Raw genomic sequence first — 26914 nt, 5'->3', positions numbered from 1 at the left:
TGTGAGTTCGGTAGTCAGGGGATTCTTTGGGTCAAATCACATTCTTGCCGTGGCCCTGACCTGTGGCAAGCTGTTTGCCACCAGGCAACGGAGCCAGTGGGCCCGCTGATCCTGGTCCAGGTTAGCCCGGTTAGACGTCCTACTGCATGTGCTCCTATACACCGGCCACAACCTGTCTGCAAAAGCCTGCGGGTCTTCTCCTACAAGCTGCACTGTTTTTTCCACGCGGGAGAAAGGACTTCCCTCATTCATCCCCATGGCCTCAAGAACTTCCTCCTTGAGCTCCCCATAATCACACTGTCCCATCTTACATTGGTCAGAGAGGGACTGGAAGAGCTTACTCTCCAGGGAGAATAGCAGCATTTTGGCCTGTTCAGCATCATTGCACTCATTGATGCTTGCTGCTTGTTCCACTTCCCTGAAGTGGACTGAGGGATCCCCATTTGCCGCAAGTTTAGTTAAATGGCTTACCATGGCCCTAAGCTGTTGGGTGCCATGGGGAACTACGAACTGGTTTTGGAGGGGTCCCTCATTCCCGTTATCAGCGGGCGGGCCGAACCTTTGCTGCCGGGCCAGGCACATCGGCCCCGGTCCCAGCCTCTCTTGCTGGGGTTTTCCTCCTCAGCTTCTGCCCCTAATTCCACCTCCCCACCTTGCCAGATTTCGCTAAAGCTTGGCACTACGGGTGGTGGTCGTCGGCCCTCCTGCTCCTCAACCGGGTAGTCCCTTGGTACTACCTGTGGTGTCTGATCCGTCCTCCCCAGGTTCCCTGTGAAGTCGACCTGGGCTGCACTAGGGCTTATGAGGCACACCATGCCTTTTGCCGTCCTTAGAGCAAGGTTCAGACTCTCTCTCTGCTTCTGGCAGAGGCCATGGTCTGCATCCTCAAACCCCTGTGCGCTCACTATCTTATGGGCTGCCTGTAAGCCTTTTACTTTCTCCTCCTGCTCTCTGACTTGTCTTGCTAGGCGGGCATTCTTCTCCCACAACCCCGGCTCATTCTTCTTGGCCTCGGTGACCTGACATTGTATATATTCCTGCTGGGTCTTATGCTCCCCAACTAACTGCACCCTTTCCTGGTTCAGAGCCTGCAACGCTAACAGTAACTTCTCCCCGCTAGGGCCTTTGTTTGGACTTCCAGGGCTGACTCCCAAATCTCAGCTGCCTGTGCTTCAACGAGCCTGTCCAAAAGCTGGATCTGTTTCTTGAAGCACATCAGCCAGACTGCCTTTTCTATGAATTTTTTATGATCCTTCCCTTCTGTCCATTTAGCTGCAGCATCTACCAGGCACCCAGTCTTTAACAGATTAGTGATCCATTTTTTTTCCATATTCACCTTACTGAACACATAATTTGAACTCCTCTCTTCCATTACAGTTCTTTCTTCCAAATCAGTGTCCACTGCATTGTATCCCTTTTGCCAAGGTCCTGCCGCGGTCGCCATTATGTAGGGGGTGGTGCTGTGTGTCAGCTTCACCTCTGACTTCTGAGTGGTCCAAATCACTCCCACACCCTGGGTTCTAGACTTTGGACTTATTTGGGGGTTGTGACAAAGTGCAGCAGACAACTGGTTTTGGTGCAAGAAAAAAAAACTGGGTTTATTGAAGTCACAAATGAACTTATAACATTAGGATTACACTGAGATTATACAGACCTACAAAGTACACTTAGTTAAGAATGGGGAACACATGGCATAACGAGGGAAAATCATGCTACTAATCCCCTTACCCGTGTCCCACCCCCAAAACCTAACTAAATTGAACTAGGAGAGGTCAGGGATCATGCTCACCAACCAGGGTTTCTTGATAGTTCGAAATACAGCCAGGTAAGCCAGTTGCAGTTTTGGGGTACGCTCTTTGTGTCCTCTGGGCCCTGCTGTCCCTACGTGGTCCTGGTCTGTGGAATCTGCGAAAGTTCTTCAGTTGGGTGGAGGGCGCGTTTGTGGGTGGTCGATCTTCGTAGAGGGCTGCGGTTGCGGCCTTGTTGTCTTCGGTTGAGCCTGCCACTCCGTGCCCCTCGCCGTGATGTTGCCTGCGGGCCTGCAAACCTCCAGATCTCCTCCCTCCGCTTGGCTCAGCTACCTTTCCCTGCTTAAACTCTGCTTCAACCACTCCAAAACTGCTCACCCTCCTCCTTCGCAACTGGTGACCAAAAATACTGTTTTTTGAATTTCCTATCTGATCAAGGTTAGTTCTTTGTCTGATTTTGGTGGGCTTCTTCAGGTGATTGTTGTCTTGTTGTTTTTAATGGGCTCGCATGATATTTATCATTGTCTTCCTGTCCCCGTAACTAGTCTTGAACTGAAAGCCATTGTATATGTGGAGTATTGATGGATTCGCATAATTGCATTGATTGCTGACTTCCTGCCTTAGTAGTTAGTAGTGATTATTTATGCAAGTTTTTGGTGGGCTTTAGTTTCGTGTAAGATGAAGTCTTTCTCTGGGTTGATTGTTTTAAAGGGAAGAATGCGAATTCTGTCTCCTCTCGTTGTCTGGCTTCAGGCAACAATCACACTGCACTCAACAAGCCCGGGCATGTCCAGTCCCAGGCCTTCATGGGCCAAGCCTCCTGTCTGCAGGGTTCTATGCTTAACTCAGCAGTTGGGTCCTCTGCCATAAAAGTCCAAAAGTCATATCCTTGTTGATGATATGAAAAATGTGGGAATTTTGAGAACCCTTCAGTTTAAAAAACTTTAGTAAAGTTTGAGTGAAATTTATTAACATGTCCCATCTCGTGTGACATTGTCACATGAGGGGGACATGTTAAGGATTTTTTTATTTTTCTATTTTTAATGTTTGTACAAATGTAAACGATCTCCCTGTGGCAGCACTTAGCCTCAGGGAGATGTGCGGTCTTTCATGCGCATGTGCGAAAGAGCGCACTCTCACATTTGGGGAATCTCCCCCCGCCCGCACAGGAAGTGCATAGCGTTTCCCGCTGGGCATCACGCTAGGCGGGCCTTAATTGGCCCGGCCACTTAAAATGGCAGCGGGGCCGCTTCTCCAGCGGGGATCAGCTCCCCGCCGGCCGGAGATTGGGTCGGGCCCGGTGGGCAGAAAATTCTGCCCTTAGACTACACCTGCCCCAAGTCTTTATCCAATGTATTTATCCAATTGATGATCTAACGAGTGAATTGAAAGAGTTCAAGGAGCAGTCAGTGACCATGGAAGAAAGATTCCAAACAGAACTGAATGCCATCTGAAGTTGTCAAACTTATTTAAATGTTCCACAGATAACTCTGAAACAAAGATAACTCAACTTACCAGAGTAGTTGCTGAGTTGAATGAAAAGATTCATAAGCTCGAAAAACAAGTATAATCACATAGTATAGTTTACCTTATGTCTTACATTGTTATTACTATCATACATTTACATAGTCATAACTACATTATCACTACCTCCTCTCTCCCCACCACCCCCGCCCCCCCCCACCCTAAAGACCTTGAATTCACGGGTTCAGTCAGTCTGGAGGTCTTATGATCTTTCTATATCTCATTCGCACTGCTCTTGGATGAATGGTAGGCTCTGTTGCTGCTGTTTCTTCCTGTAGTTTGGAGGTTGTTCTGAAATCTGGTATGTTTTCATCCTTATCTTCCATTCTTTCGTATTGAACTGCACTTGCTTGGTTCGGCTGTTACGCTGGTCAGTGGTTGCTACACTAACTCGGTTCCTGCAGGGTAGATGAACATTGTGCTCATCTCCTTGTTTTTTCTTTCACTTCTTCCATCATTGTGTGGTTCATCGCAACTTAACTGAAAGTTTACGTTTCAAAATGGAACCCTTTTTCCCAATTGGCTCACAATTTTACCCAAATTTTTGAGTACTTTCTTCTTTTCCATTTGTTTTTCAAGCTTATGAATCTTTTCATTCAGCTCAGCAACTACTCTGGTAAGTTGAGTTGTCTTTGTTTCAGAGTTATTTGTGGAACTCGTATAAGTTTGACAGTTTCACCTGGGCATTCAATTCTGTGTGGAATCATTCTTCCATGGTCACTAACCGTTACTTTGGGCAGGATTTTTACCTCGTTGAGTGGGCGTGGTGGGCGGGCCCAGGAGTAATTGCGAAACTGACCCCTGCCTGTGATTGATCCTCGACCGTGATTTCATGCTGGCTGGCCAGCGGGTGCATGTACTGAAAGCTCCCTGAAGGCATAGAGTTGCCTCAGGGAGCTTAAAATTTTTAAAAACATAAATAAAGACTTTAAAATTGTTAAAAACATGTCCCCTCATGTGACTCTGTCACACGAGCAGGGACATGTTATAATTGAGATTTCAACATTTTTAATTTATTTTTAATTCCTGTTGGAAACCTCATCCTGCCTGTGAATGAGGTTTCATAAAAAATCCAAAGACCGCTTGACCTTTTCGCCCGCCTGCCAACCAAATGGTTGGATGGGCAGTGAAAAATCAAATTTAATTAATTGATTAATAGAGCTTAATAGACCTCTTAATTGTTGGTGGGCATGCTGCCACCTCTTGCCCGTGCCCACCGAGCGAAATATCGCGTGAGTGAGTGATGACGTCAGGACGCTCGCCCAATGTCAACGCGCACTATTTTTCTCTTGTTTGGGTTGGGCGCGCACCTGCCAGATGAAAGAAAAATTCTGCTCTTGGACCCTTTCAATTCTTAAGATCGTCAGTCTGTTTCATAGAATTTCTCTTATCTGCTTTCAAAGTCTGGATTTGCTCTTCCATATTGCGTATCTCAACATTCAAGTTGTTCAGATTGGACCAAAGTTCAAGAAGTTCATCAGTTTTGGTTGTTAATTCTGATTTCAAGCAACTGTTATGATACATCAGCAATTCTTTCTCTTGTTCCAGGCATTTTGCACGATGCCTACTGGAGACTTCTGATGCTTGAAGTTCATCAAGTTTTAATTGAAGATCTAAGTTTGTTGACTATGCTTCTGCAAGTTCGTCATTTAATCATTTCAAGCCCTCTTTCTGCTCGATGTGAGCGACATTCTAGTATTCTTATCAGTTCTCGTTTTTCCTTTACAAAGTCATTTTGTACATGAAAGTTGACTCTCTACGCTGATCAGTTTTTCTTTAGAAAAGCATGATTCCTCTGCGCTACCTATAATTGCATTTTTGCCAATTGTTTCTGAGACTCTTCACACTCTTTTGTGAGAAGTTCTATTTGCTCTTGCCACTCTAGGTTCTTAATTTTCACCTCTTCATATATATCTTTGGAAATGTAATGTTTTCCCAAGTTTTCAACCAAATGTCTGACCATTTTCTTCAGTTCTGTAGTCTCTTTCTTGTACCTCTTGGCCTTCCCCTGGAATACAGAACATTCCTGAATCTTCTCAGCCAACTGGTTATTCAGTTCATTCATGGCGGCAACTTCCTTGAGTGCATTTTCTGCCTGCTGTTATGCCTGGCTGTATTTCTGGTTGGTTTTTCCCAACTCCTGCATTGATTTACCAACAATGGAATTCAGAGTTGTTATTTCTTCCTGGTACCTTTGTGAAGCCTCAAAAATGTGTTTGTTCAGATCTCAAACAGTTTGGTTCATTGGAGACTTTAGTTTATCATGCATTTTCAAAGTTATATACTCAGATTTTTCAAATCTTCCAATTCAGCTTTGATGCGAATATTTTCCAACATTATTTTCCTTCTGCTGGGTTTTTCTATTTCGCACTTCATGAGTACTTTCATTCACAGTTGTTCATTCCGCATTGCCAACTGCTGTTGCAGTTGGGTTATGTGTCGGGATTTCCAAAAAGAGATATTTTTGGAAAGCTATTTGCCACTCTGGTGCCCTCGTGTGGTTTGCTCGGGTAATGTCTTCTGCCCTTTTGTGGCTTTACTAGGGGTTTTCTATACTTTTTAAGCTCTGTGTGCTCCACAGCTTGAAGATTAAACTATTTGTCAAAGTTTTTTAATATTTCATCGAAGCTGGTTGATGATTCATCAGTGCCTTGCATTAGGATTACTTCATCCGCAAATACAAATGTATTAACTTGTACTTTTTATGATTTCTGAACTAACCCTGATGTACTCTTGTAATCTAAAAAATTTCTTCTCCAAGACGCCCAATTATGTGATTGATCTGGAACTTGGATTAATTCGAATTGATTTGGAAGTGTCAAATCCTGATCCATGGTTACATTTTTAGAAATATAGGTTCTGCTTTAAGGACTTTCTGAATTTCAAGGTGGCATTAGCATTCACTTCGAGACAAAGGGAATTCCCACACTTGCTGGTTTTGGCAGACTCCATAACAATGGCGATCGTGCTCAGCTTGAAAAAAATTTCAACAATGGCTGCCTGGATCGACTGCTTGCACAGTTCTCTTGCCCAGTGTTTTACTTTAAAGTCGCGAAATTGTTGAAACCTGGCTTTTGCTTCTTCGCAACTGAGTTTAGAAGTCGCAATTCTTCCTGATTATTCAATTAATTATTTTCTTCCGTTTTGGAACAAACTCAGGCACCGACTCGAGGATCAGATTTTAGCGAACTGCACTTCTAACTCTGAAATATTTAAAGGTTTCTCAGGACTTCCTATCGCCTGGAGTTTCATAAGGTTTAGTTCACCCCTGCTAGGTTTGCTGACTCTGTACTCTGGGATTAGAAGCTGGACTACCAAAGGAGATTCAACGGAGTCTTCTGATGCAGTAAAGAATTTAAAATTTCTTCCTCCAACCTCCAAACCTTTCTTTGGAGTTTTTTTCCTGGCAATTTTTTCTCTGCGCCCCTGCTTCCGGAGCTTCTTTTCAGGTCAGACTGCTTTGCTGAATCTTTTCTCAGTCTTCCAGCATTTTAGTTTTGCTCTGCATTTTCTGCAAGGTTTTTGGTTTTCCCACAAGCTGACACCATGTTGTAGGGTGTTGGTTACAGCTCGGTGGGTCTGAAGAAGTCTTTGTAGTCATATGTAGGTTAACTGTAAATCTTTATTGACTCTTAGAGCTATTGACAAATATACAGTAAAGCTAGGAACTGTCTCCATGCTTGCTGGTACATTTGGCTCTGACCCTGGGTGTGGGTTTCTGCTCACTTGCATCACTGTGTGGGTGGTACTGTACTCAGTCCCACATTAACCCTATATGTGCCAGACCCTTTTCCTACAGTTTTCCTTCGAGAATAGAAGGGTGAAAGGAGATTTAATAGAGGCATTCAAAATCATGAGGGACCTGAACAGAGTAAATAGGGAAAAGCTGTTCTCACTTGTGAAAAGATCAAGAACGAGAGGGCACAGATTTAAAGTAATTGGTTAAAGAAGCACAAGCATGAGGAAAAGTGAGGAAAAACTTTTTCACGCAGCGAATTGTTGAGGTCTGGAATTCACTGCCTGAGAGTGTGGTGGAGGCAGGTTCAATTGAAACATTCAGAAAGGAATTAGACAGTTATCTAAAAAGGAAGAATGTGCAGAGTTACAGGGAGAAGGCAGGAGTTTGTCCCACTGTCGGCAAGTACGGGCTTGGGACCCACTTTTTGCCCCAATGTTGGGGTCCCAAATGTAAAATTCAGCCTGTGGAATTTAATGGATATATTCAAGTATGCATTTCTTCAGATTTGCACATGTGCACAATGAATTTGTGGGATAAGGCTGTAAAATACTGATTTCTGAGATCCGCTGCTGGCTGACTGACAGGGTTGGAGAAATCGATGGTTGGCAAAGTGGGAAATTGCTTAACTGAGAGAAAAAATAGAAAACCTGCTACTGTACTTCTGGCATAGCTAATTCTTAACCGGCTAAAAGCAGGCTTGGATGATTTAATTTCTCATTGCAGTATAAACTATTTTTCTCTTTCCTCCAAATGAAGAAGGCTTTGGATTTCAAGAAACATAAGGAAGGTTGGCATGAAGTAAATTACATGAATTGAGCCTATCTGGAATGTTACCAACCCACAAAGCACAAATTTGGAGGTGGAGGGGCCATAAAATCAGAGCAGACCACGTTTAGCCAGAAATTTGACATAATGGGGTTGCTTTCAGATTTTACCAGCAACAGGAACCATAGATGGCAGGCTTCTGACAAAAAGGCAGCAACACACCAATTGAGGTATTTAAAAAGCCAAATAACTTGGATTTAATGGGGTGATTTGAATTTTATCAGTGGTGCACAGGAACTACACAGGAATTCTGCCTGAAATGAGGCGACAGCTAGGCGGAGGATGGCAAGGAAACAGAGAATAAGTCCTGGCACTCTAAAGAAACCATCGGGAGAACCATTGTGTGATGGTAAGAAGAGTGGCGTGCAAAGGGCACTGGCAAAGATCGGTGGCGGGGGGAGGCAGGGGACAAAGTGCCAGTAGTGTGGGGGAGCATGACAAGGGTCACATATGTGCAGTGATACTTGCCATGTGGAGTCAGGGCCTGTTTTGGTGGTTGAGGGGCGGGTGTGGGTCAGCCTATGATTCAGAGAGAGGTCATTTTCCATGGGGCTCATTTACCCAGGCCACATGGCCCCCGTGGAGGAGGAAGGGTAGCTCAGAGGGATGCAGGCCCAGGCACTGGGAAACAAGGTGGGCACATATCACCAGCATCATAATCATCAAGAGAGTCAATCTCAGGGTGGGCATGCTTGAGAAGAGCACACAGGGGCATGCCAAAAGCCACCTGCGCGCAGAAGTGTCAACACAAATGAGAGAGTCTACCACCTGAAGCTGAACTTTCTCCAAATGTCAGAGTGGCAATGTCAGCAAATACTGCAGATCTCCAGGGAGGCTGTCACTGATCTCTGCACCATGCTGCAGGGCAAGCTGGGACCCAATATCAGTGAAGATCATGATGGCTTTCAACTTATATGCTTCCAGTTCTTTCCAGGGATCCACAGGGGATATTGTGTGGGATTTCCCAGTCTGTCTCCCGTTGCTGCATCAAGGAAGGATCAATGCCATGTCCAAGCAGGTCAGTGACTATTTGCAGGACATCACCGATCCGGAAAGTCAAGCAGAGCGGTCCATTGGGTTCGGGGCCACTGCTGGATTCCTCAAGGTGCAAGGTTTCATCGGCTGCAAGCATGTGATCATCAAGGTTGCCCCAGACCAGCCAATGCCTTCATCAACAGGAAAGGCTTCCATTTGCTCAACGTACAACTGGTCTTGGGCCACTGAAAGTAGATCCTTCAGGTGCGTGTATGGATCCCAGGAAGTAGCCAGGACATCTATGTACTTTGACAGCCCCAGGTGATGCAGCTTTTCCAACCCTCCCCACCCCCCCTTCCAATGAATGGGTGCAGAGGAGAGGTATAACACCTGCCACGGGTCAACCTTAGTGACCACCGAGCAATGAAAATGTGATTCAGATGTCATAATCAATCCAGTGGAGCAGTGGAGTATGCCCCAGCGAGGGTCTCATGTATCATGGTGATCTGTTGTGCACTGCATAACCTAGCAATGTAGACGGAAGAGGCTTTGAACAATGAGGACATCACTGATCATGATGCCTCCTCCAAAGATGAGGATATGGAGGAACCTGCTGATGAGGCAATACAAGATGAGGAACACCTTGGACCACAGGCAAGGCAAATTCAGGTATGTGCAAGGGAGGCTCGGGATGCCCTAATAATAGCCTTTCCCTGTGATGGTTCTGCCCTTTCAGAAAGATTCCATTAAAGCCTTAACTTTAATCCACCCTGATGCTGCCTCCTTCATTTGGCACTCTCCCTCAGTGCCCAGATGCACAACACACAGTAGCAAGGCTGAGAATCTGAATGGACACAGCTTAATCCACCGCTTTCAGGTCCTTGAGGAAGGATATAATCTTGATATAATCTTACAGAGCACCATGATTTAGAATGAGAAACAGGAAGATTGAGTGAAAGATTTATTGAGGCTTACACGAGAAAGGAAACCTAACATTTAAATCACCAATTGCAGCTAGGTGCTCTTCTTAACTCTCTTATATGTGCTCCTATGAGGTTCCACCCCTGCGCTGGTGTCTGAGGGGGAAGCAGGCTGCTGATGGTGCTGCCTGGTTGCTTGGCATGACCTTGGCAATTAACCTCTGGCTACCTGAGGCCTGGAAGGCCATGGCATGCTCAGGGGCTCCTCGGCTGGTACAGGACCCTCATCTGTCATTGCAGCTTTTTGAGGCGTCAGAGCCATTTGTACCTTCCTGCTCAGCTGAGAAGGACGAGGACCTGGCATAGATTCCAGGCACACCATCCCTCTCTCAACTTGCCACTGCTGCCATTGAGTTCCTGGATAAAGAGATGGCATGCAGATCTGCATGCATCTCTGGCATCCACTGACTGCTCTACTGGAGCTGGCTCTCCATGAGGGTTGCCGATCTCTCGATGGAGGAAGGGAAGCATGAACACATCAGAGATATGGCAGCAGTCGACCTGCATTGACGCTTGGGTGCGCATTGCCTCAGGTAGCTCCGCCAGATGTTCTCTTACCTCTCGCTGTAACTGCAGTAGCTACCATGTGACAGCCAACTCCAGAAGCACGTCATTAGCCTGGGGCTTAGTATGGTCCTAACCTCCAGTAGTCCTCCAACTGCCACTGTCCTCAGCTGTCACAGCTCCATCAGCCGCTCAGGCATGTCCGTGATGTGCTCACCAGCTTGTCACCCTGAATCTACTCATGAATACATACCCCCCAATATGAGAGTATCTGTGCTGGTGGAGGGTGCGGGGGATGATGTGATGCTGCACCTCTGAGAATCCCTCTTCCTCCTCAGAAGTGGTTGACTTCAAACACCCGCACCGTCACCTCCCCCCTCCCACCCCCCACCCCCCACATCAAACTCACTCATTCCATGTCTTCTGGCTTCGGCTTTACCCTAATCTGCATGAGAGAACATAAACATATGAGTTACTGTGGCGATGCCGTGAGGAGGCGTGCTGCACTGGATCGAACGAGGCAGGTGAGACAGGGATCTTCCTGTTTGCCTGCAGGTGGCAGCAAGAGAGCTGGGGAGGAAAGGCCAAGGGCGGAGGGGGAACCTGGGGGTTTTCACAACTTGGGGAGCCCTCCAATGGGCCCAGGGGGTCCATTAAAGAGGAATCCCCTCCCCACCAGCCACCAGGGAAACTTGCCGGTCTGGGCATTTGGTGTGGGCCTCTTCCACTGCTGTTTAAATACAAGCGACAGCAGGATGGAACTTTAATTGGGAATTAATTGTCCACTTAAGGGCCTCAATTGACCCACTGTTGGGCAGGCCACCTGTTGCCACCCCGCTGCTTGTAAAATTGTAGTGGGGGCAGGGGTGGCAGGGTAGGCGGTGGGCAGGGTGCCCACAGAATTTTATATACCACACCTCTCGTCTTTAAACCTGATGGTGGGGGAGCATTAAACCCAGCCTGGGGCTACAAGAAATCCACCTGCTTACAGCCGTTCTTGAGGGGCCTTGTGGTAGAGACTTTGTGTCAGTGGACACAGAAGAATAGAAGACACCTCTCACCATGAGGGAGCAATGCCTCTGATAGAATTTCCTGCTGCTCACCCCCTTGTCATCAACCACGTGGTTACTCCTGCAGCACCAACCAACCGTCACATTTTACCACATGTAAGGCCTAAAGGGAAAAGAGGTACGGCATACTCACCTTGGCGGACTGAATGGTCATTGACACGTTTTCAACACTGGATTCCAGTGTTGGTGACCCCCACAGCTGCTAACCTCCTCTGCAATCTCTGTCCAAACTTGGTTGGTTGGGTGGCCCCATCCTCCTCCCATCCCTTGGAAGAGGACCTTTCCCTCACAGTCTGGAGGAGAGCCTGCAGGGAGCCATTGCTGAACCACGCAGGCAGCTGGGATCTTCTTTCTGCCATTGTGGGTGCTGGCTTTCGGTGAGCTATTTGGTTTCTTTGAGTTTTCAATGAAGGGAGCAGCAGCAGCAGGATGGTTGAAGGCAGCAGTTAGCAGAGAGCCTCAAGGCAGCAGCGGCAGCACAATCCAAGGCAGCTGTAGCAGGTCAGCCCAAGGCAGCAAGAACAGGAGAACTCAAGGCCGTAGGAACCTGAAAGGGCATCTTTCTTCATGCAGCAATGAATGCAGGTGTGGCTGCCCTTTGAATATGGTGGCAGCACCTGCTAAGGTGCCAGCTGACATTGACCTCTCTACCTCTGTTCCTGCCTTGGCCCAAAGATTGGAAGGCACTGCACCACATGCTCCTTACTTGACTGGCCGCCTAACCTCTAACAGAAATGGCAATCACTTTTCGTGCCACCACCTTGACCACGCCATTCAAACAAAATCCAGCCCTATGTCTTAGGTAATACTGAATCTAAAATCCTTGCTTCATCACAGCAAGCCAAAACTAATTTTGTAAATTCACAGCATAACCTGAGCACCAATTATATACCACATTGGGTCAGATTTGTATTATGTGACTCGTGTGTTGCACGCTGCACAAACATGAATTATTTGCTTGACAATAATTGAATAAAAATTTGCATGTCAAACAACTGCCAGATTTTATATTAACTTTACAAAACAGGAAGAAGTATAATTTCAGAATTCCAGCTAGGCACAGAGTGTAAGGTCAGACCAGAGAAAATTAAATTCACATGGCTAGGCACCATTTTATCTACCAACACTTTCAGCTTTTTAAAGTGAACAGCACACCACTTGGCCTCCTCTCTACTGTAGATTTGCAAAGACATAAGTTTACTCTTTTTTTTATTTGAGCATTTTAGTACCAGAGCAAAACTGACATTTGCAATACTCTGTCATGAATTTTAGAGGAGAAACTCCGCTTAACTTTGTTATAAAAGCTATACTTACCTCGAGCGGAGGTTGGAAACTTCAACTCCTGACAGACCTCAGACTTTCCACGTATGTGCAGACCGGGAGAAGGCTGCACATGCGCAGTTCTGCAATTTGTAAGTTCTTCGGGCCCAGGACAGGCCCAGCAGCCTGCGTATAAAAAGAAAAAAAGGCGCAAAAACCTGGATCAGGTGATCAGGTGCAGAGCGCCATAGCCGGCAAGTGTCCTAGGCAGGGGACAGGGAGAGGTTCCAAAAAGGAGAGAGGGAACAGGGGGAGGTCCCAAAAGGAAGTCCCAGGTAGGGGACACGGGAGACAGAAACAGGTCCCAATAAGTTAAGGAAAAAGAAGAAGCAGAGAAACTGGCTCTAAACAGGAAAAGGGCAGACTTTAAGTGAAGAAGGCAGCTGGAGGTTGGTGACTGTGCTGCAGGCTGTTGGAGCAAAGGTACCCCTTTGGAGCAGTTGTGTTCTGTTCAGTGCAGCCAAAGACCTGAGGTTATGCCAGTAATTTGAGCTGAGCATAGACTTGGAAATCCAGGGGAATGGAATTTTGGGAGACAAGATTGAAACCCTGTGAGGTGGGCTGCCATTTGATGAAGCCACCCAAGTTGGAGCCACTTTTGGAGACTTCCAAGGCAAGATCTCCGAAGGTGAAGATTGGAATCTCTTGTGAGAGAGACAGAGTTTCAATGAGATTGCTTGACTCACAGTGTACTGACGTCTGGGTGGTTTGTTGAGAAATCTGTGGACTCTGTTTTGGTTGCATCTGTCATTTATTGTGTAATGTGGTGTGTTTGATCACAGTTGGCTTGTTAATTCACATGTACCTCAGACTTATCCTGAATGTTAGGGTAAAAAATAGATATTGTAAATTGTTTTATCTGTCTGATCTTGAATAATAAATGTTATTTTTGTTTATTCAAAACCCATGGAAACTTGTGGCTTTCTTCACTGAGCAAGTGTCTTGAATCTCAAACTTTGCCTACTTTAAACAAAACACTATTGGTTCCTAACTGGACCTTACCAACAATCTTGGAGATCTGGCCAAGGATCATAACAAATTATACATCCTGATCTCATGCTTAAAAGTTCTGGTTTCTCAGTGTAAACAAAGTAAGGGTTACTGCTGAAAAAAGAGACATTTCTAAGCTTTTGATTTTGCACTCATCAGGACGTTCTTGCAAGTGTCCTGATGAGTGCAAGATGAAAAACTTAGACATGTCTCTTTTTTCAGCAAAACTAAAGCAAGGGTCCTGATGAAAGGTCATCGACCTGAAATGCTAACCCTGTCACTTGCTCCATAGATGCTGCCAGATTTACTAAGTATTTCCAGCACTTTTTGTTATATTTCAGATTTCCAGCATCCACAGTATTTTGCTTTTGTAAGGGTTTGAAGCTGGTTAACAAGAAAAGTTTGGATGTAAATAGCATTGGCTGAAAGAGAACAGTTGTCACTGAACTGAATCAAATGTTTGATTGCATTAGATTGATTGAGATGCATTAGTTTATTGCAGCTAGTCACGTTACAATAAATATGCAGGAGTGCAGAATAAAGTAGATAAATAATAATCGCACGTCTAGATTTTAGAGTTTGTGAAGTGATTGCTTTCGACGTGAAAGCTGAGGTTTGCATAATGAAATTTATGAATTGAAATTGAAATAAATATGGTGTGCTGCTTCATGCTTTTGCCTCCAGTAAAGCCACTTCATCATACTCTGTGGAATTCTGACATTTTATGACTGAGAGTGTTATGAAAGGGATCAGGTTTGGACAGTGCCATGAAAAATATTTTTTATATGAAATGATGATGGGCATTATAACCTAGGCAAATCTAATGTAGTTTGGAGAAGAGTCCTGCTATTAGCCACCAGATTTCAATACTCACTGTAGTAAGCTTTGTTAGTATAAGTTTGATTATAGCTGTACTAAATATATGTCATTAACATGCTGCTCATGCACCACTTTAGGACCAGTTCATAGAACTGTAAACTTTATTCCTATCTCTAATTGTTCCGTTAAGTAAAAGAGATTCAACTGGCACAAATCACTTGAAACATTTCAATTGCAAAATATCACTTGTCATATCTCAGCCCATTTGAAAATGTTGTCAGTTGTTGGATTAACAAGATCAAACTGTAAACAATAATATTAATTACTATTTTCACATTTGCATCAATACATTATTAGAGCTAATTGAAGATCCAATACATCTATCCATATATCATAGTACAGTACATGAGTAGGCCTACCAACTATTTAGCTACTTATTTTATATCTACAATAGTGAGAGATGACCCTAGTTCTAAAGATCAAGATGTAGAATTAGTTTGGATAGAGATAATAAATAGCAAAGGTAAGAACTCACTTGTGGAAGTAGTTTATAGCTCCCCTAACAGTAATTATACAGAGTATACAGGAAGGAATAATGGGGGTTTTTAAGAAAAGTACTGCGATAATCATGGGTGATTTTAATCTACATATAGATTGGACAAATCACATTGGCAAAGGTAGCTTGGAAGATGGGTTCATAGAATGTATTCAGGGCAATTTTTTAGAGCAGCACGTTCCAGAGCCATCTAGAGAGAAGGCTATTCTAGACCTGGTAATGTACAATGAGACAGGATTAATTAATTATCTCACAGGAAAGGAGCCCCTAGGTAGCAAAGATCATAACATGATTGAATTTCACATTCAGTTTGAGGGTGAGAAGTAGAGGGTCTAAGACTAGTGTTTTAAACTTAAATAAAGGCAATTACAAGGGTAAGATAGAACTGACTAAAGTGATCAGGGAAATTGGGTTAAAGTATAGAACAGAAAAGATGTAGTGGCAGACAATTGTAGCAAAACTTCCCTTTCTTTAAATTCCATTCCCCTTGCAATAAACAGCAACATTCCATTTGCCTTTCTAATCACTTGCTGTACCTGCATACTAACTTCAACGATTCATGTACCAGGACACCCATTTATTTGAGTTCTTTGAGGAAGTAACAAGCAACGTGAACAGTCGGAAACCTATAGATGTGGTGTACTTGGATTTTCAAAAGGCACTTTATAAGGTGCCACCTCAAAGGTTACTACACAAAATAAGAGCTCATGGTGTAGGGGGTTACATATTAGCATGGATAGAAGGTTGGTTAGCCAACAAGAAGCAGAGTGTAAAGATAAACAGGTCATTTTTGGAACTAGTGGAATGCCACAGGCATTAATGCTGGCATCTCAGCTTTATAATCTATATCAATGACTTGGATGAAGGTACTGAATGTATGATTGCTAAATTTGCTGATAACACAAAGATAGGTAGGAGAGTAAGTTGTTAAGAAGACATAAGGAGTCTGCAAAGGAATCCCAAGATAATCCCGCGAGAGGCCTCAAATGGATGAGCCATATGCTAGAATAATTTTGTGTGTCCAGAAGTAGCAAGGTGGTGGTGGTGGTGTAGACTGGGATATTAAAGGCCTTGCCATTGTCAATTTAGCAAAACTATTAAATGCTAAAGAATCTATTTTTAAAATGGGATTTAATTGGAGTATGTCAAAGATAGAGGCAGAGACAAATTGAAAGCATTGCAACTTAAACAATATTTGGATAATTTACTGGAATGCATTGCTAATGCTAACAGGAAAAATCTGAAAATAGAACAAGGTCATGTTGTCTGTCGTGTAGTGAATTTCATCACTGTCCATTAGTCAACTATAAATCACGCATCTTTAGTGAACTGAACCAGATTGCTGCTGTTTACTGTTATTTAAACAGTACTGATTAACTAAGTTGAACATGCATTAAGCGTAAAAGTAAAGAAATGGGAAAGATTTGACAGATCAGAATACACAATCATACTCAAAAATAATTTTGAAAAACCCCTTCGTGCCTGTTTGCTGGTGCATTAGGGTTAATTCTGCCTGGGACATGTATCTGTGCGGGAATGAATTTCTCCTATTTTTGGCTGATATGCCAAAAGGGGTCAGAATGTGAAACAGAATTATTTCATCTTTGTACCTCACCATTGACTGAAACTGGAGCAACACTAATGTTAATTATCGTAGTGTTTTTAAAGTATTCCATCCACTGGCCTGATTGTCATCCCCGGTTGACTGACTTTTTAACAGTTCTTTCCATGAGAGAATTCTGTGCATACTCTGATGTTCAATTTTCTCCCAGCAGGTAGAAATGTTCATGTTTATAAAGCATGGGGGAAGATCCCCTTTTCTCTAAACATTTAAATTAAAGCCAGGTATATTTACAAAATCTATGCCGCAAACAGTGCAGTACATTGCCTTGGTAGACCTCACCAAGGCCTTCAGCCTTATCAGCAGGGAGAACTCTTTAAAGTGCTGCGGAAAAAAGGCTGCCCACCCATACTCCTGGGCATCATTTCTACTTTCTATGAGAACTAACACAGTTTCATCAGTTACAATAGAGCATCACTGGAGGCTTTCAAGATCAGCAGCGGGAAGGGCTGCATCCTGGCATCAACTCTCTTTCACATATTTTTCTCCATGCTTCTAATGTATGCTTTCGGTGACTCAAATGAGGGCGTCCACAAGACTGCATGCCAAGACCGAAGCGCGTAATGTCCCAGTTCATGGGATGCTGATTGCTGATGGCACTGTATTGGCATTCCCATACTGACAGTTATTTGCAACAGCTTGTAGATCAGTTCTCCCGGGCCTGCAAGGAGTTTGGACTGACAATCAGCTTAAGAAGACCAAAGTAATGGACCAGCATGTAGAGACTCCACCTTCCACCAACATTGGCAACCTCACTCTGGAGGTCGTGGACAGCTTCACATGCCTTGGATCAACAATTACCAGCACTGTCCCTTGATGCCAAAATCAGCACCAGAATCGCCAAAGCTACAGCTGTCATCTCAAAATTAAGAAGTTGGGTGTGGACTACCAGCGAACTAACCTAAAATGCAAAGATTTCTGTGCACCAGGCTTGCCTTCTCAGTGCCCTGCTTTACAGTAGCGAGACATGGACAACTTATGCAAGCCATGAAAAGCAGCTGAACAGCTTCCACCTTCATTGTCTCAGATGAATATTGGGCAACTCCTGGCACGACAGAGTGCTGAATATGGAAGTGCACCAGTGTGCAGGTTTCCCCAACACGTTTGCCTCTTCAATCAGCGGCAACCCCATTGTCTGGGCCATTTGAGCCAATTGGATGATGGCGCATCCCTAAAGACATGCTCTATGGTGAACTTGCGATTGGCATGAGACCAACAGGTCCTACAAGTGAGACTTCAAGGTGACCAGAGTCAGAGCCGATGCATGGGAAGTCCTCACTGCTGACCAAAATGCCTGGAGACAAACAATCAGGATGGGCATGGATAAATGAAATGACCAGATGGCAGATAAGAGAATCCACCGGAAAGAAGAAACATCAGTTGACCTTGGACCAATACTATTCATCTGTGCCAGCTGCGGGAGGGATTTCCACTCACAAATCAGCCTCTACAGCCACAACAGACTATGTTCAGTACAGAAGGTTTTTTTAATTCATTCATGGGATGTGGGCTTTGCTGGCTGGGCCGGCATTTACTGCCAATCCCTAATTGCCCCTGAGAAGGTGGTGGTGAGCTGCCTTAGAGTCATAGAGTTATACAGCACAGAAACAGGCCCTTTGGCCCATCATGTCCATGCTGGTCATCAAGCACCTATCTATTCTAATCCCATTTTCGAGCACTTGGCCTGTAGCGCTGTATACTATGGCATTTCAAGTGCTCATCTAAATACTTCTTAAATGTTGTGAGTGTATATCGTCCTGTAATCTAAGGCTTTCCTCCTCACTATTTATGACACCATCGCTGCAGTCCATGTGGTGTAGGTGCACCCACAGTGCTGTTAGGGAGGGAGTTCCAGGATTTTGACCCAGTGACAGTGAAGGAGTGGCAATTTATTTCCAAGTCAGGATGGTGAGTGGCTTGGAGGGGAATTTCCAGGTGGTGATGTTCCCATCTATCTGCTGCCCTTGTCCTTCAAGATGGTAGTGGTCATGGGTTTGGAAGGTGCTGTCGAAGGAGCCTTGGTGAATTACTGCAGTGCATCTTGTAGATGGTACACACTGCTGCTACTGTGTATCAGTGGTGGAGGGAGTGAATGCCTGTGGATGTGGTGCCAATCAAGCGGGCTGCTTTGTCCTGGGCAGTGTCAAGCTTCTTGAGTGCTGTGGAAGCTGCACTCATCCAGGCAAGTGGGGAGTATTGCATCACACTCCTGAATTGTGCCTTGTAGATGGTGGACAGGCTCTGAGGAGTCAGGAGGTGAGTTACTCATCACAGGATTCCTAGCCTCTGACCTGTTCTTGTAGCCACAGTATTTATATGGCTAGACCAGTTCAGTTTCTGGTCAATGGTAAACCCCAGGACGTTGATAGTGAAGGATTCAGCAATGGCAATGCCATTGAACATCAAGGGGTGATGGTTAGATGCTCTTTCGTTGGAGATGGTCATTGCCTGGCAATTGTGTGGCGCAAATGTTACTACCACTTGTCAGCTCAAGCCTGGATATTGTCCAGGTCTTGCTGCATTTGGACATAGACTGCTTCAGTATCTGAGGAGTCACGAATGGTGCTGAACATTGTGCAATCATCAGCGAACATCCCCACTTCTGACCTTATGATGGAAGGAAGGTCATTGATGAATCAGCTGAAGATGGTTGGGCCTAGGACACTACCCTGAGAAACTCCTGCAGTGATGTCCTAGAGCTGAAATGACTGACCTCCAACAACCACAACCATTTCCCTTTGTGCTAGGTATGACTCCAATTTGTGGAGAGTTTTCCCCCTGATTCCCATTGACTCCAGTTTTGCTAGGGCTTCTTGATGCCGCACATACACCCTGAGCGCAATCCATCGTCTCCCGAGACAGACGGATGCTAAGTAACTGACGCAGCATACCTTGAAAATGAAAGAATCAATCTGAAGTTCTACAGATGAATTTACAGTGGTGTGTTACGTCCCAGGCCATACCTGTGTGAAGGCTATTATGTAATTCCTGGGGTGATATTAAAAAGGTCACACAGGTTCTGTTTTCTGACTCTGGAGTTGAATTACTTCCTTATATTCTTTTTCCTCATTGAATAACCTATGTAAGCCAATTTTAAGTTATGCATTTCTTTAAAAAATGCTTAAAATATACCAGTTTTCCTTTATTCCCTCTCTATATTTCCATACAAGTTATTTCATCTGTAAAATTTATAGAATCATAGAAAGTTTACGCATGGTAGGTGGCCTCTTATGAGCCACCCAGCCTAATCCCATTTTCCAGCATTTGGTCCATAGCCCTGTAGGTTACAACATTTGAGGTGTCTATACACCCACCTTTTAAATACTTTGAGGGCTTCTTCCTCTACTACCGTTTAGGCAGTGAGTCCCAGACCCTTATTGCCCTCTGGATGAAAAAACTTTTCCTCATCTCCCCTCTAATCTTTCTACCAATCACTTTAAATCTATGCTTCCTAACCACAGACCTCTCTGCTAATGTATATAGGCCCTTCCCATCCACTCTTTCCAGGTCTCTCACAATTTTATATATCTCAATCAAATCTCCCATCAGCCTCCTCTCTTTCAAGAACAAACCCAGCCTATCCAATCTTTCCTCATAGCTGCATTTTTCCAGTACTGGCACCATCCTCACAAATCTCTTCTGTACCCTCTCTAGTGTAATTACATCGTTTCTGTAATGAGGTGACCAGAACTACACACAGTACTCAATTTGTAGCCTAACTAATGATTTATACAGTTCCAGCATAACCTCTCTGCTCTTTTATTCTATATCTTGACTAATAAAGGAAAGGATTCCATATGTCTTCTTAACCACCTTATTGACCTATCCTGCTACCTTTGGGATCTGTGGACATTCACTCCAAGGTCCCTCACTTCCTCTACACCTCTCAGTATTCTCCCATTAATTGTACATTTCTTTGACCTCCCCAAAAGCATCACCTCACGCTTCTTTGGTTTCAAATTCAAATTCCTTTTGCCACTTTACTGCCCACCTGACCAGTCCATTAATATCTTCTTGCAGTCTACAGCTATCATCCTCGCTATCAACCACGTGGCCAATTTTTGTGTCATCTGCAAACTTCTTGATCATGCTCCATACATTTTCATCCAAATCGTTAATATATAACACAAAAAGCAGGGGACCTAGTGCTGAGCCCTGCAGAATCCCACTGGAAACAGCCTTGCAGTCGTAAAAACACCTGTCAACAATTACCCTTTGTTCCCTGCCATTGAGCCAATTTTGTATCCAGCTTGCTACATTCCCCTGGATCCCATGGGCTTTATTTTTTTAACCAGTCTGCCATGTGGGACCTTGTCAAAAGAATTTAGGAATGTCTTTAAATATCTTGATCTCACTTATGCTGTTTTGGGAAGAAGCAGCAACTGGAGGCTTTCTTACAGCTGTTCCTGCCCACAGGTAGGGAAAAAAATAATATATCATGTTACCCAAGGCTGCTCTTGTGTACCTCCGAAAGACTGAGCTCAGAAGCAGCCTGAGCACAGAATGAATGTCTGCTCTCTTACTTATTGTAGGATGCAGTACAGAAGAGTGTAGCTAAAATCCTGAGGGAAAAATGAAAAATATTAATGCACCTTGGGAAGTAAGATATAAGTTTTGTAAATGTATAACTATCTTTATTTTCTATTAATAGAGGCCAATATATTTTGTACAAAGATGGGGATGTAACTCAGCCGACGATAAGTAAACGAAAATGGGAGAATAGTGAATTCAACTTTGATGATGTCCCCTCTGCTATGATGGCTCTTTTTACTGTCTCAACCTTTGAGGGATGGCCACAGTAAGTACAACAGTGTCAACATGTGTTATGATATTCAATATCTAGCAACAGCTTACCCCAAGTAGTTGCTATTTAATCTTTATAGCATCTGCTAGAGAAATGGCATTTATCATGAATCATAAACAGCAAAATAAATGATGTACATCTGATAAGCATGATGCATATTCAACAACAATTTCACTAATATAGAACCTTTAATGTATAAAACATCCCAAGGCGCTTCAGAAGTATGATGAGTGAAAAATCAATCTTTGTAATACAGTTGCCAGTAAAATCTATACAGTCTAAGATTAAGCAATTAATTTTAACATAACTAGGGCGGTGGGCAACTGATAGTGTCAGATTAGGGGTCCTTTATGTATTCCTTCCAATTTTACTTTCCATTGATGAATGCAAGGAATGTGCTGTGGACCCTCTCATGAAAGAAACTCAAAGTGACCCCATCAGCCCCAATTGTAATATGGATAAACTTCTTTTAAAATTTTAAGTTTTAACCTTTTTCTTTGGGGTTCCTGTTGAACCGGCCACCAGTGAAGAACCTAGCTACATCATAAGTCCTGGATTTTCCCCTTTTGTTATTGATAGAGGCTCCACCATTTGGCTGGACTTGTAGAATTCCCAATATAAGGCCATGACCCAGTGTATCCAAATTCTGGACTAAATGGCCCTTTTGGTGCACACTTGCTGGAGTTGCGGTAAGACCATGTCAGAAGGACTATAGATTTTTGGTTCTAGCATTACTGTCTCATCCAGTAAAGAGTAGTATTGTTTGAAAATTAAATAAGTCATATGTCAGTATAAAATTTAGTTTTTTTAACTTTGCAAAACACAATGTCTAACCAGTACCTTCCGAATATTTGAAATATTAGTTTCTTAAGCTAGATGGGGAAGAATTAACAGAATATTATCTAGCAGTGACAGGTAATTTCATCAATATTTATGCAATTGTATTATAATTCAAGTAAAATATTTTTCTTTTAACTTATTTTATGGTTACACTTTGCCCAGTATGAGAGGGCAAACTGTTACCAGGTTTCTATCACTGCATCTCTTGAACAAGCTATGAAGTAATGACTGATTTTCTTTCATCCCTCCATGTGGGGAAGTGGCTGGCTTTATCCTATCGAGGTCAAGAATTTGTCTCAAAGATGTGATACAGTGTTGGGCTACTTCATGGTACAATGCACAAATTATATTTTTTCCTTCTTCAACATTTCATGCCATTCACCTATGTAAAAAACAAAATTTTCAAAATCTCGGGAAAACTCCATGTATTTTACAATTATAACCTAGTGGATATTGCCCGTTTAATGGAATAGACCCAACACCAATCTAAAATTGTGAATGGTGCAACATTCATCTTTCAACTAAAGAACAATATCCATTAATCTGATCTTTCTAAGTCACTACTGAGTGACTTCAAGCTGAGCTTCAAGTTTCTAGTGGAGTGCTTAGGTGAAGGTAGGAAAAGCTGAAAGCCCTAAAGAAGATATCTACATCCTACAATTGCTGACTTCCTGGTAAAAACAAGCTGTAGATGCAATTACATGAAAGGGGAGGAACCCAAAAACATTAGAAGAAATATAATGAATACAAACAAGAAAATTATTTTGTTTCAGTTTAAATTATATATACATTTCTCCTGCCTTATGCATACAGGCTACTTTATCGAGCCATTGATTCTCATACAGAGGATGCTGGTCCAATTTACAACTACAGAGTGGAGATATCCATCTTCTTCATCATCTACATCATCGTTATTGCCTTCTTCATGATGAATATTTTTGTAGGTTTCGTCATTGTCACATTTCAGGAACAGGGGGAACAGGAATACAAAAACTGTGAACTGGACAAAAATCAGGTGAATAAAAAATTTAACGGATAAATAGGAGCTAGTATTATTTATACCTTCTGAAATGAATAATGTGAACAATTACACTTAAAGAAATATATTAATAAAAAGATCGTTTGTCAGTTACTGATGTGTGACATAAACTGATAAATAATATTTTGTTACCACTGTTTAGTTATTTCAGGTAAATGTGTTTTTCATGCAAATTGGCATCAGTGGTAGGTGGTGGTTTCTGTAATATCAAGCACTCCAAATCAGCAAAAGAACAGGTTAGGCGCAATTCACTGATCTGAAATTATAGACCAGAATTTTTCCCTCGTCGGGCGGGCTCGGCAGGAGTGGGTGGGGGCGGTCGGGAAGCCGACCTCCACCCGCGATCAGCTCCGCTCAGCGATTTCACGTGGGCAGGCCGATTAAAGCCCACCCTGCGTGGGTTCCAAGTAGCAGCACTCAGCACTACCTGTGCAGACGGGGGGAGGAGGGAGAGAGAGCCTGGCGCACAGTTCGTACATGCACACGAAAGAGCGCTTCAATCTCCCTGAGGGACAGAGCTGTCTCAGGAAGATTGAAGCATTTCTTTAAAAAATTAATAAAGACAGTAAAAATTTAAAAAAACATGTTCCCTCATGTATGAGCTGGGATATGTTTTTAATTCAAAAATAAAGTTGTTAGTTAATGTTCATTTGCTTTAGGAAACCTCATCCCACTCGTGGATGAGGTTTCCTAAAAAATGTAAAGGCCGCTTGGCCTTTTCGCCTGCCCACCAACCGTAAGATTGGACAGGCAGTGTTAATTTGATTTTAATTAGCTTGTTAATGGCCTTAATAGGCCTTTCAATTATCGGCAGACATGCAGCCAACTCCCGTGCGCGCCCGCTGAATAAAATATCGCGTGCGTGCACGATGACATCGGGATGCACGCCCGATGCCATCGCGCATCATATTACGCTTGGGCATGTCAGGTGCGTGCCGCACACCGAATGTAAAATTCTTCCCATAGTATCTGATCTGGATGATAGATAGTGATGATCCTTTACTGGAACATCTGAAACATAAAAGTGAGATTGCTACAAGTGACAACTGGATGACTCACAGTAATTTGGCCACTAACTAAACTCACCCTGTCCCACCAATTGCCTTTAACTAACCAACATTGTCCTATATTGGTGGGGACAGCACAGGCAGTGGGATTACTTTTGGACTGTTCTAGCAAAAATCAGCACAGACATGATGGGCATGTAAATATTAAATTAATTTCAGTATAGATAAGTGTGTGGCCCTGCAACTTGATAGGAGAAATAAGGAGCCACATACTTTTTGGAAAATACGGTAAGAGCAGAATTTTGCCATCGGCGAGCAGGGGGCGGGGCCCACTCGCCGACATGTAAAATGACGCAGGATGACGTCGAGGGGAACCCCCAACGTCATCCCGCCCCATTTAAATTTTCAGGAAGGCAGGGCCACAGCCAAATCAGCTGTGCGCCCGCCAACCTGTCAATGGCCAAATGAGGCCATTGACAGGATCATTGAAACAATTAAAGGACCTGCCTCTCCAACCTTAAGGTTGGCGGGCAGGCCAGGAGCCCCGGCGAGCTTCTGAAAAAACATGAAGCCTCATCCACCAGCGGGATGAGATTTCATGTAGAGATTTAAACAGTTTAATAAAGTTTTCGTGTAATTTATTAACATGTCACATGAGGGGGACATGTTTAGGATTTTTTTTCTATTTTTAATGTTTTTACAAGTGTAAGCAATCTCCCTGAGGCAGCACTTAGCCTCAGGGAGATGTGCGCTCTTTTGTGCGCATGCGCGAAAGAGCGCACTCTCGCTTTTGGGGAATCCCCCCATGCTCGCATAGGGAGTGCATAGCGCTTCCTGCCGGACATCACGCTGGGCGGGCCTTAAGTGGTCCACCCACATAAAATGGTGGCAGGGCCCGCTTCTCCGGCAGGGATTGGCTCCCCGCCCACCCAACAGGCAGAAAATTCTGCCCTAACAATCTAAATGGAGTAGAGGAGCAAATGGATCTAGAAATGTACATTGACAAATCATTAAAACTAACAATGCAAGTTAACAAGATCATAAAAAATGCAAACAAAGGCACAGAAGTTGGGATGTAAATTTGTCTTGGGCAGTAACATATTGGTCACCTATTGTACAAGTTGCCATCTATTCATCTACATTGATGTCAATTAAAGTGACTGTCAGGTGGATGTATAAGAGGCAGCCATTAAGATACAGCCAATTTTGTGCTACCTCCCAAAAAGAATTAATATGTGATTTTGCCAAACTAATATAAAACCTTTGTAAGGCCACACTTAGAATTTGATGAAATGAAGGGCCAGAATTTTACAGGCCCATTAGGAATGGCTTGAAAGCGGTAGTGGAAGATATCGGACCAGAAGCCCAACATCTTCAGGTTGTTTCTGCATTTTCCCGATGGCAGCTGACATGATGTGAGGATATCACACATGAATGAGATGGGAAGGTAATTTAGGCAATTAATTGGTCAAATGTAAGCAATTTTATGGGGTTTTTCAATTTTGCAAATGGCGCAGGGAACCAGGGGGCTTTACAGCCTCACTAAAAGGAAGCAGCAAGCAAGCGGGAGCACAGTATTGGCTTTATCCAGCAGTTATGTGCCATGCCAGGAAGCAGCAACAAATGAAGATGGGACTGGGGGATAAGGTGCTAGAGCTGTAGGGCATGCCACCAGAGTCCCAAAGGGGCATTGGCACTTGAGCAGAAGAAGCAGGTGGGGGAAAGTGGCAGGGAGGGAGGAGTTGGGGATTTGGATAAAATGCCTTGCAAACTGAGAGAGGCCACCTGCTATGGACCTCATTCATGCAGGTTTCGAGGCTCCTATTGAAGAAAAGCACAGGGTGGAATCGACTGTGCCCGCTGGCATTGTGCATGTTTGGTGGCATCAGCGGACAATATGGTGAGAAGGCCAAAAATTGGTTTCATGCCGTGAAACCAGTTTGCAATTGTCTGCTTCGCCCGCTGATGGCGGGCCACGTTTCCCACCATTGGACATCAGGAACCTCATTGTAATATATCTGCATATCATTATATGCCCAGCCCACCAAAATTGTTTCCCACCCCCACTGGATCGTCTGCGTGATTGCACACCGACGTGTTTCACAACAGCAGATAAAAGGCGTACACTTGGCAGGCTGCATATTGAAGGGAACTCAGAGGTGAGTACACAATAACATTGTGGAGCGCTCGCCCGGGTCGGCTGTTGGACTTCAAGATTGAGGCGCATTGCAGGTGAAGGGCTGCCCTGCAGATGAGGTGCATGGGGGTGGAGTTGACAAAGGCTGCCCTGCGATTGAGGTGCACTGGGGGAAGTCAAGGGCTGCCTTACTGCTGAGGTATGCTTGGGAGGGGTGGGAGGGGGCAAGGGCTTCCCTATGGTTGAAGATAGCGCATGAGCATATGCGGGGTGGGCTGCAGGAGCGTGCGAGGGAAGCAGCCACGCATTAGGGAAACTTTGTATAAAGTGACCATTCCTCGGCAGCTGAGACAGTTCAGGTGCAGCCACATTGATATGATTGGAGTCGAGCCTCCAGCTTCTCTGCCCACTCGAGC

At 44.1% G+C, this 26914-nt stretch overlaps 1 protein-coding gene across 1 annotated transcript in view; it reads left to right on the top strand.

Moving 5' to 3' along the window:
- cacna1c (calcium channel, voltage-dependent, L type, alpha 1C subunit) overlaps positions 1-26914 on the top strand; it is a 1337968-nt gene that overhangs the window by 994471 nt on the left and 316583 nt on the right. Inside the window, exons 26-27 of the mRNA XM_078568241.1 lie at positions 21323-21469; positions 23129-23330. Of these exons, the coding sequence (XP_078424367.1) occupies positions 21323-21469; positions 23129-23330 (349 nt within the window). The remainder of the gene's footprint in view (positions 1-21322; positions 21470-23128; positions 23331-26914) is intronic.

The sequence above is a fragment of the Cetorhinus maximus genome, chromosome 22, assembly GCF_964194155.1.
Source record: "Cetorhinus maximus chromosome 22, sCetMax3.hap1.1, whole genome shotgun sequence".
NCBI lineage: Eukaryota > Metazoa > Chordata > Chondrichthyes > Lamniformes > Cetorhinidae > Cetorhinus > Cetorhinus maximus.
The sequence above is the reverse complement of the archived record's forward strand: the minus strand, read 5'-3'. Positions and strand labels throughout refer to the sequence as shown.